The sequence below is a fragment of the Peromyscus eremicus genome, chromosome 10, assembly GCF_949786415.1.
Source record: "Peromyscus eremicus chromosome 10, PerEre_H2_v1, whole genome shotgun sequence".
Taxonomy (NCBI): Eukaryota; Metazoa; Chordata; class Mammalia; order Rodentia; family Cricetidae; genus Peromyscus; species Peromyscus eremicus.
The window spans coordinates 93,386,449-93,400,518 of NC_081426.1; the positions used below are offsets into that span (position 1 = coordinate 93,386,449).

General features: G+C 42.4%; 1 protein-coding gene across 1 annotated transcript in view; it reads right to left on the reverse strand.

Moving 5' to 3' along the window:
- LOC131920499 (guanylate-binding protein 6-like) overlaps window positions 1–14,070 on the reverse strand; it is a 77,193-nt gene that overhangs the window by 18,064 nt on the left and 45,059 nt on the right. Inside the window, exon 14 of the mRNA XM_059274873.1 lies at window positions 13,830–14,023. Coding sequence (XP_059130856.1) covers window positions 13,830–14,023 — 194 coding nt within the window. The remainder of the gene's footprint in view (window positions 1–13,829; window positions 14,024–14,070) is intronic.

Sequence of the window (14,070 nt, forward strand, 5' to 3'; positions counted from 1 at the left end):
AACCAACAAGACTGTCTCAAAAAAAAAAGTATTTTTTACAAATTGTGTGAACTGGTATGGTTTCCAAGTCAGAGACATGCAAGAAGAAAAAAGAAAAACTAGAAAAAGAAATTTATTATAATAGTTTTTGTGTCCAAAGTTATTAAAGAAACAAAAGCGCAGCTATAAAAGGATATAAAGTCCTACTTTAAAGCTTTTTCAAGATTTATTTATTTCTTAATAAATAATTTTTAAGATTTATTTATCTCATTTTATGAATATCAGATTTTGCGTGCACATATGTAAGTGTACCTTGTGCATGCCTGGTGCCCATAAGAGCCAAATAAAAGCATCACATCCTCTAGAACTGGAGTTAGAGAATTTTGAGTCACCATGTGGGTGCTGGGAACCAAATCCTGTCTAAGAGCAGCAAATGCTCTTAACCACTAGACCATCTATCCAGCCCTACCCATGATTTTTAAAGTCTTAAGTAGTCAAAGACCTTTCTATCCTGATGGAAATATTTTATTGAGAAAGAAGAAAAAGTAAATATACCTGGTTTCCATACCACAGCTGCAAGCGCTTTCCTACCTCTGGCTTCCTCTGCTCCTCTTTTTATAAGCCAACCCACTTCCACCACACACACACACACACACACACACACACAGGGAAAAAATCACATGCTGCAGCAAAAGTAAAACTGAAAGTAAAGTACTCCCAAGCCCTGTTGGCTTAGCCATGATACTGGAGGGCAGGAGGCCAGTGAGTTACTCTGCTGGCTGAGGGACAGCAGTCCTCCCACTGGGGAGAGCTTTTACATTCTCTTTCCCTGAAACTCCTCTCCAGTGTCCATGATACAGAAAATACACAGTAAACCTGAGTCACCAACTAAGGGAAGTTCCACAATACAGGACTGATGCAAGCATGTTTCTCTCAGTGGAAATTCCCCGTGCTTCCTTAGTGAAGAGCTTTAATGTTTTTAACACGTCTTCTGAAACAGAAACCATTCATCTCAACACGGTTTTTTAAAGAAGCAACTAGAAAATACTAAGAAGGGTCAGCGAGATAGCTCATGGGGAAGCACTCTGCAGGCTGCAGCTGGACAAGCTGGTGACACAGCTCCATCTGTGGACCCATGCCAAGGTGGAGGAGAGAACTGACTCCACAGAGTTTTCCTCTCACCTCCACACGGGTGTCCTGGCACGTGGACACACAGCAATAGACACATTTGAAAAAAGAAAAGAAGTAAAGATAAAATGAATAGCCTTAACTGTAATAAAGAGAAATACTCACTGTTGCCCTTTTGTCTAAATTCTTGTGTTTCCCTACTACACAGACTCTGCCCTTTCTGCAGAAATGTGGCTAGTTGGCCCAGTTTCAAAGGCATTTAGCCAGAGGAGAAAGCTGTTGAGTGTGTGTGTCTGTGGAGCACAGAAATGAACTAAGTGTACAGTAGGAAGACGGTGGGTGGAGTTGGGAAAGCCCAAAGACGTCACACTGTGGAAGGAGAGCATCCATGTCCCTCTGCTTCTCCGTGAATCCTCCCCTCCTCTGTGCAAACTCCTCCTGCAAATGGTGAAACAGCATCTTAAGGCTGCCTTGTAGATCCATGGCTAGAGTGTCCATGTGTCACTGTGAATGAATGGAGGTAACTGCTGCCTACAAGATTTTATTTTTGAAACAGACTCACTTTCCTTTTGACCTTTGATTTCTGTTTATATGATGCTATAATGTGTAGAAAGTTGTCACTATTCCAGGTATTATTATCTTACAGGTTACCCAGTAATTCAAATCCAGAGCTCTGTTTCTATGGCTATTTAAAGAATAATGTACAAAATATTTTTTTTTCTTAAAGAAGAATTAGAGAGAGAGAGAGAGAGAGAGAGAGAGAGAGAGAGAGAGAGAGACTATTTCTTCTTCCTATTTGATTTTCATCCATGTGAGTTCTTACTGGATATCTGAGCTGTCCACCCCCATGTCTACACAACTCATAATCTATCTCTGAATAACATACAGCTGTTCAGAACTCTAAGATAAGCGAAAGATAGATATGCTGATGAAACATGGTCAGCTGTAACACAAAAGAGGCTGACTTGGACACAGGGCACCTGCCCCAGTCTGCAGGACCCTTTGAAACAGCGAGGAAGCCTAACATCTGTGTGTAGCATGTGACCTTAGCTAGCTTGGTGGGGTAGATGAAGGTGAACTTTGTAAACGCAGACTTTGAGCAGATATCTGCCAGCATTGTCTAGATGAACCCCGCCCACTCTGAGCAGGGATCAAGGAACAGCAGTTTCCTCCTGCGTGTCAGAGGAAAGCGCTTGTACACACTGCCATCGTGTGGCAGCTCAAAATGACTGTCTTGAAGAATTTACTAAGATCAAGATGCAATTTATAGGAATCCATGTTATCATGAACAATTTGTAACATTATAAATATGAATTATATAACAAAGTAGAGGTTATAATCAATTGGAAAAAGCTACTTATACAAACAAATCACCTGTACATAGTGGTAACGTTACCTCTATATTTCCTAACAGATATGTCGGGCACAATATTCTTTAAAGAGAAATGATGGAGCAGGGATAAGGCCTTCAACTCCAATGGCATGATATGTTTTCAATTGGATTTTCCGTCTAAGAAAGAGACGTGAATGTATGTACTATTTGGGAAGCTATGGCAGGAAGCGAGTGTGTGATACAAGAGGGAAATGGAAAATGAGGGGCATTGGAAAGCCAGGTGGGTGAATCACTGATCTATAACCATCAATGGCCTCTAAATCAGTCCCAACATGGACAGACTGAAGATTTACTCAGAAAGTCTTCTGAGATTCCCTCCCTGTTGGTTGGTTGGTTGGTTGGTTGGTTGTTTGTTTTTGTTGGAGACAGAGCCTCACTCTGTAGCCCAAAAACTGTCCTGGTACTCACTAAGTAAGCCATGTTGGCCTCAAACTCCTCTTGCCTCAACATCCCAAGTTCTGGGATTACAAGTTTGAGGACCCATGCCAGACTCAAGATTTTTTTAAGACAAAGTAGAGTACTGATCCAATATCCTACAGTTACCATGAGCTGGGAAATTCCCTAGGTCTTTAAATGCCAGCCATGTGATGGCTAGACTTGTGTAAATGGTCAAACACACAGATTTTGGAGAAAAGCCTGGGCAGGAAAAGGAGAGAGACACTCTAAGCAGGTACTGCAAAATTTTGGAACCTTCTACCATGGTAGAATTGTATGATGGGCTTGAAACAGCAGAGAGGGGCAGAAGGAGCCGAGAGTGAGCCTGTGGACTAGTAAACAACAATGGCCTCATCTGAATCATTATGCAGACAAAACTTTCTGCTGAAATAATTTCGAATTCTGAATTTAAAAACAACAACACATTTTCATCTTTTTAAGACAATTTTGAGTGGCCAGGGAGATGACTCAGTTGGTAAAGTATTTGATGCACAAAGCATGGCTATCTGCATTAGATCCCCAGAAGCCATGTAAAAGCCAAGGATGGTGGCATTTTCTATACCCCAGTTACCCAGTCTACCTGTTTCAGGTAGTCTGGGTTTAGAAAGAAACTCAAAGCTAAGCTGGAGGATGGCCAACATTGACCTCCACACATGCACAGAGGAACAAGCACCTGTACATGTTGGGAGACCTGCTCCCACACTTTCCCCAGGGTACTCTTGAGGAGAGAGGGATAAGAGATATTAGGTAGAAAGATAGAGGAGAGAGAGAGAGAGAGAGAGAGAGAGAGAGAGAGAGAGAGAGAGAGAGAGAGAGAGAGAGATGGGATAGCCTTGGGAAGGCCTGTATCAATATCTGCCAGCCCCTTCTGTCTCTTCTAAAGGGCCTTTAGGAATTCTATAGGAATGCCAAGGGGTGGAACAAAAGACCTCCCCCTAGCACAGTCGAGTGCAGACCCTTCCAATCACCTGGTAACCACAAATGTGGTCAAACAATCCTCTAATGCAGCCCTGCTGAGTAAAGCAAGCTCAGGTCTCACTAGCAAACCTTTGTGGGCCTCCACATGCACCAAAATCAGACATCCAACAAGGAGGCCAACTCTCTCCACTCTTGCTCAAAATAGTGATTGAAGTCTTAGCCAGAGTAATAAGATACAAGATGTTGAGATAATCTTTTTCTATACTGTATGAAGATGTGTTTCCATCTAAGGTACAATTTGATTGGTTTAATAATGAGCTTAATGGCCAATAGCTAGGCAGGACAGGATAGATGGGACTTCTGGACAGAGATAGGAACTCTAAAAAGAATCTGAGGTGCAGGAGATTCACCAGCCAGATGCAGAGGAAGTTCGATGTACGGTACTGAGAAGAGATAACAAGCCACGTGGCAAAACATAGATTAATATAAACTGGTTAATTTAAGTTTTAAGAGCTAGTTGGGCCGGGCGGTGGTGGCGCACACCTTTAATCCCAGCACTCGGGAGGCAGAGGCAGGTGGATCTTTGTGAGTTCGAGGCCAGCCTGGTCTACAGAGCGAGATCCAGGAAAAGGCGCAAAGCTACACAGAGAAACCCTGTCTCAAAAAAACAAACAAACAAAAAAAGACCTAGTTGGGAACAAGCCTAAGCTAAGGCCAAGCTTTCATAATTAATAAAAAGTCTCTTTGTCATTACTCAGGAGCTTGTGCTCCAAAGAAAGACCCATTATAACAAGAAATAAGTGAAATACAAGTGTGGTGATATATTGTGTGCCCTAATACAATTTACCTGAAGATCAGAGAACAGAAAAAGCCACTAGATTAAACATAGAGGCCAGGCAGTGGTGGCACATACCTTTAATCCTAGCATTCAGGAGGTAGAGATCTGTCTGGGTCTCTGTAAGTTCAAAGCCACCCTGAGCTACATGAGATTGACTCAGTCTAGGAGAGAAACAACCAGGCAGTGGTGGCACACACTTTTAACCCTAGTACTTGGGAATCTCACGTCTTTAATCTCAGCACTTGAGATCTCATGCCTTTGCTTGGGAAACACACATGTCTTTAATCCCAGGAAGTGATGGCTGAATGTAGAAAGATATATAAGATGTGAGGAGACAGGAACTAAAGCCTTTTCAGCTGAGGAAGCTCATTCAACTAGAGGCCTATCAGCTGAGGCTTTTTAGGCTGAGGAGTCCTAGAGGTAAGAGGTGGAAGTGGTTTGTTCCTTTGTCTGTCTGATCTTTCAGCATTCACCCCTATATCAGGCTCTGGGTTTTTCATTATAACATCATTTAGAATTCAATCAACAGGGAAGGAAAAAAGTCAAACTGTCACTATTTGCAAACTATATGAGTCTATACACAAGACACTAAGGACTACTCCTGAAAACCCTTAGACACGATGAGTACTTTGAGCAAGCAGTAGGATACAAAGTCAGCACTCAAACAGGAGAAGCCTGCCTGTAAAACAATAGCAAGCACACTGAGAAAAACACCAGGAAAAATGTCCACTCATACATACTATCTCCAAAAGTACCTAGGAATAAACCTAATCACCAAAGTAAAAGACCTCTACAGTGAACACTAAACATTGATGAAAGGAGGCACTAGAAGATTTGACGGAGTTTCCATGTTCATGGAACAGCCAAATCAAACTCGTGAAAATGATTCTACTTGACTGAAAGGTGGATACAGACGAATTGCAGTTCCCACCAATGACGTTCTTCACAGAAAGGGACAAGATGACATAGGAGCATGTACTAGTCATACTAGATTTCAAATTACTCTGTAGAGTCATCTTAACAAAACAGAGTGGTCCTGGCACAAAAGTGCTCATGCCCACCACGGGAATCAAATAGGACAGAAGTAAATACACACCACCATGGACACCTGATTTTTTTTAATGCAGGTACCAAAAGAACATACACTGGGAAAATGTGTCTTATTCAAATGATGCTGGGAAACTTGATGTCCACACACAGGAGAATGAAATCCAGATCCCTACCACTTATTCCAAGCAAAAGTCACTTCAAAATGAATTGAGGACATTAGTGTGAGACCTGACACCGTGAAACTGCTAAAGGGAGACACAGGTGAACACTTCACCATACAGTGATAGGCAAGACAAACTAAGAAAGAACTCCAACAGGCAAAAAAGGTAAGACTGATGGATGGGACTGCATAAAATTAAAACACATGAATACTTAGTAAAGAGAAAACCCACCTACAGAATAGCAGAAAAATATCTGTCACATATACCACTATCATGGATTAATATCTAGAATACATAAAAACCTCAATATATTAAACATCTGAAATAATCAACAAATGGTCAAATTAGTTGAATATAACAGTACTCAAAATAAAAACTACAAAGTGATAAACATGAAAAAAAAAACACCAACATTCTTAGCCATTGAGGAAATGTAAATCAAAATATTTAGATTCCAGTCAGAATGGCTGTCATTAACAACAAATGAACAGCTAATACTGACCAACAGGCAGCAAGAGAGAGAGAGAGAGAGAGAGACAGAGACAGAGACAGAGACAGAGACAGAGACAGAGACAGAGACAGAGAAATACTTGTAGACTGTTAGTAAACCAATAGTTACCATGGAAATCAGATTGGAAGTTCCTGGAAAATTAAAAGCAGGACTATCACATGACAAGGTTAGAATTACAGTTAGCTGAGATGAGAAGACCAAGTCTGAATGTAGATGACACCACTTCATTTGTTGAGGCCCTGGACAGGATAGACCCTGGAGGAGGAGGAGGAGGAGGAGGAGGAGGAGGAGGAGGAGGAGGAGGAGGAGGAGGAGGAGGAGGCAAGTCTGGCTGGGTGGAGAAATGGAAGGACCTTTTATCTTTTGAAGGATATATAGGCTGGTTCTACAAACTGGCTTCTGATGTAAGGTGTCTCTGTGGGGTCATGATTCTTTGGGTTTGTATGAAAGAGTGGAATAGCTAGAGACATGATAGTCCTGTTTTTTCATTTGTCAGGAACTTCCACTCCAATCCCTGTAACTAACTAACTGTGTTCTTTACGATCAGTCTGCAAGTATTCCCCTCTTGGGCATCCCTTAGCCAGCATTAGCTATTGTCTGTTTTCGTCACTGTCACCTCAACAGCATCCTCACTGCTGTCATCACCTACGTTGATGCAACATTCTGAAACTCTCTCTTACAGTCTCAAAGACTGGAACTTTGGCAGGACCTCACAGCCAGAGTGAACAACACACCTGGAGGTCACCTATGACTGCCATCCTTCTGTGGACTCAGCCTGTTTAACCTCCCTGTCTTCATCGGGGTTACTGTTAGTTGTGATGAAATACCATGACCAAAGTAACATGTGGAGGAAAGGGTTTGTTTGGCTTACACTTCCACATCATTGTTCATCACTGAGGGAAGTCAGGACAGGAACTCCAACAGGACAGGATCCTGGAGGCAGGAGCTGATGCAGTGGTCGTAGAGGGGTGCTGTTTATGGCTTGTTTCCCATGGCTTACTCAGCCCACTTTCTTATAGAACCCAGGACCACCAGCCCAGGAATGGCACCACAAACAGTAGGCTGGTCCTCCCCCATCAATCACCAGCTAAGAAAATGCCTTACAGATTTGCCTACAGCCCAATCTTCTGGAGACATTTTCTCAGCTGAGGCTCCTTCCTTCGATGACTCTAGCTTGTGTCAGGTTGACATAAAACTACCGGGTACACTGCCTTTAAGAGAACAGTGTACAACGAACCTTAGTATCCTTGGATTTTCCATATAATCAACTTGTACAACCTAAGTCAATGCATAGCTGCAATCTTAACTCACTCTTCCACACCCCTGATCCAGAGCAATGCTTATGAATCATTTGCTGAAAGCAGCAAATACAGAAGTGGAAAGCAGCTTCCTAAAATCTACCCTAAAGGCTGAAAACAACCACCTATGGATATTGGTTGATGAATAGTGACTTTTGTTATCTGGGTCATTTGCATGCAGGGACTTAATTCCTTGTAAAACTGTTAAAGATTTCTGCAAAGTATCCCATTCTTTCCTCCATGTGATGCTTTCTATTCTGTTCAATAAAGACAGAGCAAACCCTTTGTTAGGGACAGACTCACACAACCATACAAACACACAGAGCTTGTACAACAGACTCAGAGACAGACAGGTACACACAGGGACAGACACAGAGACAAACAGATTCACAAGGCCGGCACAACTTCAGACTCATAAAACAGACATCCAGAGGACAGATGACACAGCCAGAAAACTCCTTGAGACATTTCTAATCCATTCTTCGTGCAGTTAGATTTACAGATTAATCTAAACCATTTTCCTACACAAAAGCTGTTTCCTGTTTTGGTTAGGAGAAAATCCTTATCATGTCTGCAAGATCCTGCTCAGCCTGGCTCCTGCAAGCCCATCCTGTCATCTCCTTTATCTCCGCTTCAACACTTGAACTTTCAACAGCAAAAACACCAGGGGGGTAGGAGGGGGGAGAACAAGGGAATCTGTGGCTGATATGTAGAACTGAATTGTATTGCAAAATAAAAATTTAAAAAAAAATGAAAAAAAAAAAAACACCAAACTCTCCTCCAAACAAAAGTGACACATAGGGGCTGGTGGGATGGCTCAGTGGGTAAAGGTGAGTGCCACCAAGCCCAACAACCTAAGTTCTATCCCCAGAACCCACACGGCGGAAGGAAAGAACCAGTCCCCACATGTTTTTCTTAGTCCTCCGTGTGTGGAGGACAATAAACAAATAAATGTAAAAGAAAAAAATGTAAATGCTACATACTGTGGGGAGTGGGTGAAGTCCTGACTGGGTGTATGCTGTAGGCATGAACCAGCCATGTCAAGGACCGAAGTTTCGCAGTTAGATTTACAGATTAATCTAAACCATTTTCCTACACAAAAGCTGTTTCCTATTTCCAGAGAAAAGCTTTCCTCTGGTCTGAGAGCTAATATTGATTGGGTGTGCCCAAAATGTCCACCATGACTTTGTCCACAGCCTCCCTGGATGTTTACCATGAGAGACCACTCTGCTGCTCCCCTGCAGAGAGTGCACCTAGCTAGATTACCTAAACCTCCCTCCTTGTTCAGCTGTATATAATAACCCTGATCTGGGTTCAGCTATATGTAATAACCCTGCCTCCTTGTATATCTGTAATAACCCTACCTCCATGTTCAGCTGTATGTAATAACCCTGCCTCCTTGTTTACCTGTATGTAATAACCCCGCCTCCTTGTTCAGCTGTATGTAATAACCATGCTTCCCTCTTCTACTATATGTAATAAGCACACTGATCCTCCTGGGTGCTACAGCTTCTCCATCATGGAGCCCAGCCCACCTGATCCCAGCTTTACTGTGTGTCTGTCCTTTCTTCATTCCCTCATTGCCCAGGTTAGTCCAATTCGTAGACCTGTGCAGGACAGGGCAACTACATTCTCTTTTCTCACATGGAGCTTGCTTCCTGCATTTCCTGAATAGCTATGTATTTAATAGAAATGTGTCTGGATCATTACTTCCCCAGGGAAGGCCCACTGACTAAACCACTTCTAGCTCTCTTTCTACACTGCTGGTGGACCCTGTCTTCTTTCATAGTGCTCTCAAGGAATTTCATGTATACATTTGCTACTGTGATCTGTTTTATGCCTCTGGGCACAGGAACTATAGCCATGGTGTAGCCATGTGATCCTCCGCACCTTCCCAGTGTCCTGCACAGTGGCACATGATCAAAGGAAGGACATATTTATTAAATGACTGAATTCAAATCTCCTTTAAAGTGCACTTTTGCAAGTTTAATATGATTGTGTGTCTGCATGTGATGGAGGTGGCAACAAATTGGTTCATGGATACTCAGAAAATATGCCAAAGAGGTGACAGAGTGGTTTCCATGGTGACTTCATTGGACATCTTCCCCTGCAGGGAGGGAAGAGCGATATTTCAGACTCTGTCATTGCTTCCTTCTCTATGCATGGGTTCCATATTAGAAGAAACTAGTTATCCTGTGGTCTTCAATCTTCTGGGTGCTTTCTGTCACAAGAGGTCGACACAGAGAAAAGACTAATCACCTTGTAGGCTGTAGCTCTGGCTCAGTCCGCCAGTCCCCCATTCATGCTTAGGACTGTCACCATCAGAGCCCAGGCATCATTTACTGTACACAGACACTCACTCATGATTTTCTTCATCTTGGATGCCTGCAGCTATCCCCAGGCTCCTACCCAGCCTTGCTAACTTTACAAACAAATGCTTTTTGGCACCTTGAGAAAACCTTGTCTATCATTAGCAGACTTCTCTCCATCCACTCTTTTCTATGGATATTCCAGACTGGGCTACAGTTGGAACCTCTGGTCCATTGATAGTTTTCTGTGGCAAGATATTTGATTGCACTGTGTAAAGATATGTCACTGTGGTGGTTTAATAAAAAGCTAAACAGATAATAACTAGGCAGGAGATGCCAAAGAGACATGGAGGGGTTGGATATACAGAATGAAAGAAAGGTAAAAAGCCACATGGTAAAATGTAGATTAATAGAAATAGGTGAATTTAAGTTATACGAGCTAGTTGGGAAAAATCCTAAGCTATAAGCTGAGCTTTCATAATTAATAAGAAGTCTCTGTGTCATTATTTGTGAGCTGGTGGCCCATAAGACATTCGACTACAGTTTTCCTTGACAACCATCTATAAATTCTGAGTTCTTTCACATCTTGGAACCTAAACATGAGGTAGGAGTGTTGTGGGACTCTTCCTGGAATAAGTTCTCCAACACTACTGACAGCACGTTCCCCAGTCCTGCCGAGAACGGCCCTGACAGCGTCCGTGATCACTGGTGCCATGCAGCAGGCATCCAACAAGTTCAACACAGCTCTCTGCACAGATCAAGAAACACTTAACTGTTATTCAGGAAAGCATAGTCACTCTTCAGCGTGAAATAGAGTAACTGGCAGCGATGGTCCTCTAAAGCCGGAGAGGATGAGACTTGAGTACTTCGGAGAAGAAAGGTGTGTGTCTGGTTTGAAATGAGGAATGCTGTCTTATACCACACAGGCAGGAATAGTATGAGAAAAAGCCAGAAATGTATTTAAAGGATTAAGGCTAAAGACACAAATGAAAGCCAAGGGAGAACAATGCAGATGATACGTCAGGAGAACCAACTCATTTGTTCAAGACAGATTCATGAGGAGTTGGGTTGATGAAGAGAAGGAAATTCCATACAATAAGGTAGAAAAGACCAACTATTAGATACTGACTTATTGATTTGTTTAGTAATGCTACTTGTATTGCCTGTTTGCCAAGCATGACCTCACTGGCAACCTGGAGAAATAGGTGAAACAAATGAGTCATTGCCCTTAACAACCTTCTGGCTTCTATGCAAGCTTCTGCGAAATCTTCTTTGCTTGCCCACCCTAATTTCTGGTTTAGAGTATAAAATCAGACTGTAAACTGGACCTGGGATCAAAGCCTTTCAGAAGTATCCTGGCTTTGGTCCACAAGCAACATCTCTCTTCCACTCTCACTGGTGTCTGAGTATTTATTCCAGAAAGATTCCTGAAACATGAGCTCTTTTTTGCTTTCTCACACCCCAAACACTTCTCCTCATTGCTCTGTGAAATATCTCTGTTTATATCCACCCTGCATTGCTGACATTATTCTAGCTCAGCCACTGTCCTTCCTCCCCTGTCCCTGGTGACTGACCTTAGACTTTGCCCCTCCTGTCTTCCCATCACTGTCACTGTAGTTTGCAGACTTCATCGTCCGTGTGAATGACCAACCCAGCAAGCGGACCTCTCAGCTCTTACAGCTCCACTCTTCCAGAAACACTTCAGCCAAACTGAAATCCCAAATGTTCACAAGGCCTGCAATTTAACCTTACATGGTAAGTTGTCATGGTCACAGCAGCCAACGTATTTGGTTGAGCACTTTCCTTAGTGCTCCTGTGACTGCCATCTTGTTCCCCATCAGAGTGTCTAGTTCTGAAAAGGCATGATTCCCTCTCTCTCGGACACCACAGAGAAACTGCCACCTAAATTACAGCAACCTCAGGAACCTTTACACAGTTCACATCCTGGACACAATGTGGTCATTGTGCTTGTAACGACTTCATAGGGAATTTAGAGACAGAAAGCAGAGGTTCCCCTCACTCAGATTTCAAAACTCACCACAAAGTTGAGCCCTCAGTTTATAGGGATTTGTTTTTAAAGGCAATTAGGATATAAAACAGCATTAGGGTGTAAATTCCATGCTTTCTAGAATTCAAAACTTAGAATAAATTGCCACATGTAGCAGGTTCCTGCCATTTTTAGAAACAGTGAGAAATTTCAACATGCCATCACAAATGTGACCATCATTATCAATATCAAGCTACAATAGCATTTATTTCAAGCATTGTTTATAAAATTTGAATGGTTGGATTGAGGATTTAATGGATACATTTGTCACAGTAACTCCTGTGGTCTCATGGTCTCTACAGATGAAGCCAGAGTCCAGGTTCTCATGAATCTTTCAGAAACCATTGCATTAATGCATCTGTGTGTTTGCATGGAATAGTTGCATGGTGTTTTGAAATATTTTGTTTGATAAAGTATCTTTGAGCTCAACTTAATATTAGAACAAAAGAAGCCCCACCAAGATGGTGTTTCCTGACTAAGTAGTTGGCACATATTAAAGTTTATATTGCCAATATTAATCAATGACATTCAAGTAATTTTAACTTTGTCACTGTAACAAGTGACAACTCAGAGGATCTCTCCCATATGATGTTGCAAACATCATCTATCAAAACATACATGAATTTGTCTAGGTGAATATGAGCCAGACACTGATGTTCTAGACTGAGTAAGCACTTTCATGTTTAAAACTTTGTTGAATGAAAATGAATGTGCATCTTAAGAACAGGACAAAACATATCTTCACAGTCTCATTTTCTCAGAGGAGTGAATCTCAAAATAGCGCAGCAATGCCTTTTACAACCTCCACAGCCAATACAATAGGAGCACAGAGAACTGTAGCAAAGGCACTAAGGGTTTGCTCCAAAAACGAAGTGCTCTCTTTTTTTATACTCTCAAGCTTATTTTTCAAATTATTTATTTCTGCATTCATTTCCTCAGATTTCTTCTTAAATCCTTCAGCAAGCAATGCCTTTTGGGCCTAAGAAAGTCAAAGTGGAGACAGAAATGAAGTTTTTTTTCAATCCCAAAGGTATAATTTGTTTAAGATCTTTGTCAAACTGTCTTTAGTTTACTCTGAGAAATGATTTCTCAGTTACCGAAATAATATAGTGCAAACAACATCATCTGAGTTGGAACCATGTATTGGAGGTAGCACAGTTTGAACGACTAACATTGCCCCACAATTACTGTTTTGCTACCATGCTCGCATAGATCATTCTCAGTCTGCTGGGCTAGCAAGGCAGACAAGGTGGCAGCTTACCAGCTGATTAAGGACTGCATCCCATAACTTGCATATGGACAGTAAGAGAGTCATTTGAATTCCCTGTGCCAACTCAAAGAGGCTATCTACCCTAGAGATAGCAGTGGCCAAGTTCAGAAGCTTTTGTTTGCTACACAATTCCTTGGAGATTTCAGACATTTTATGTCATAGAATATCCTGAGAGTCTATGGGCCCCGGATAACCTTGGCCTCAAGGCAAACTGACTGCCACTCTTACTGCCTGTGCCTGCTTAAAGTGTGTTTAGTGAATCCTCATGAGATCATCTTAAAATCTCTCACACCAAAAGCTCAAACGCTATCAACATCCTGCAGTGTCCAGCTGCAGCCATGTATACCTGCATTGCCCAGAATCTAAATATAGAGCAAAAATCAAAGACAATAACTCATAGCGATCATGTTTCCTCTCATGACCCAGCTGTAACCTTCTCCCCTCCTGCCTGGGGACCCAAGAGCACAGGCACTGGGGGAGGAGGAGACCCACCTGCAGCTGCTTCTCCAGCATCGTCTTGTGGTCTTTGATGAGCTGCTCTCTCTCCTGCACCAGCTTCGTTCTCAGTTGCTCTAGGTTTTCCTTGTGACTTCTCTCCTGAGCCTCCATCAGTTGCTGCTGCTCCTTCTGCTTCTGTCTTAGCAGCTCCTGTTCCTTCTCAGCCGCCTCCTTCTGGGCCTGCTCCTCTGTCCCAGGAAGATTCAGGGAGGGAAGAAAGGGATGGTGATTCAGG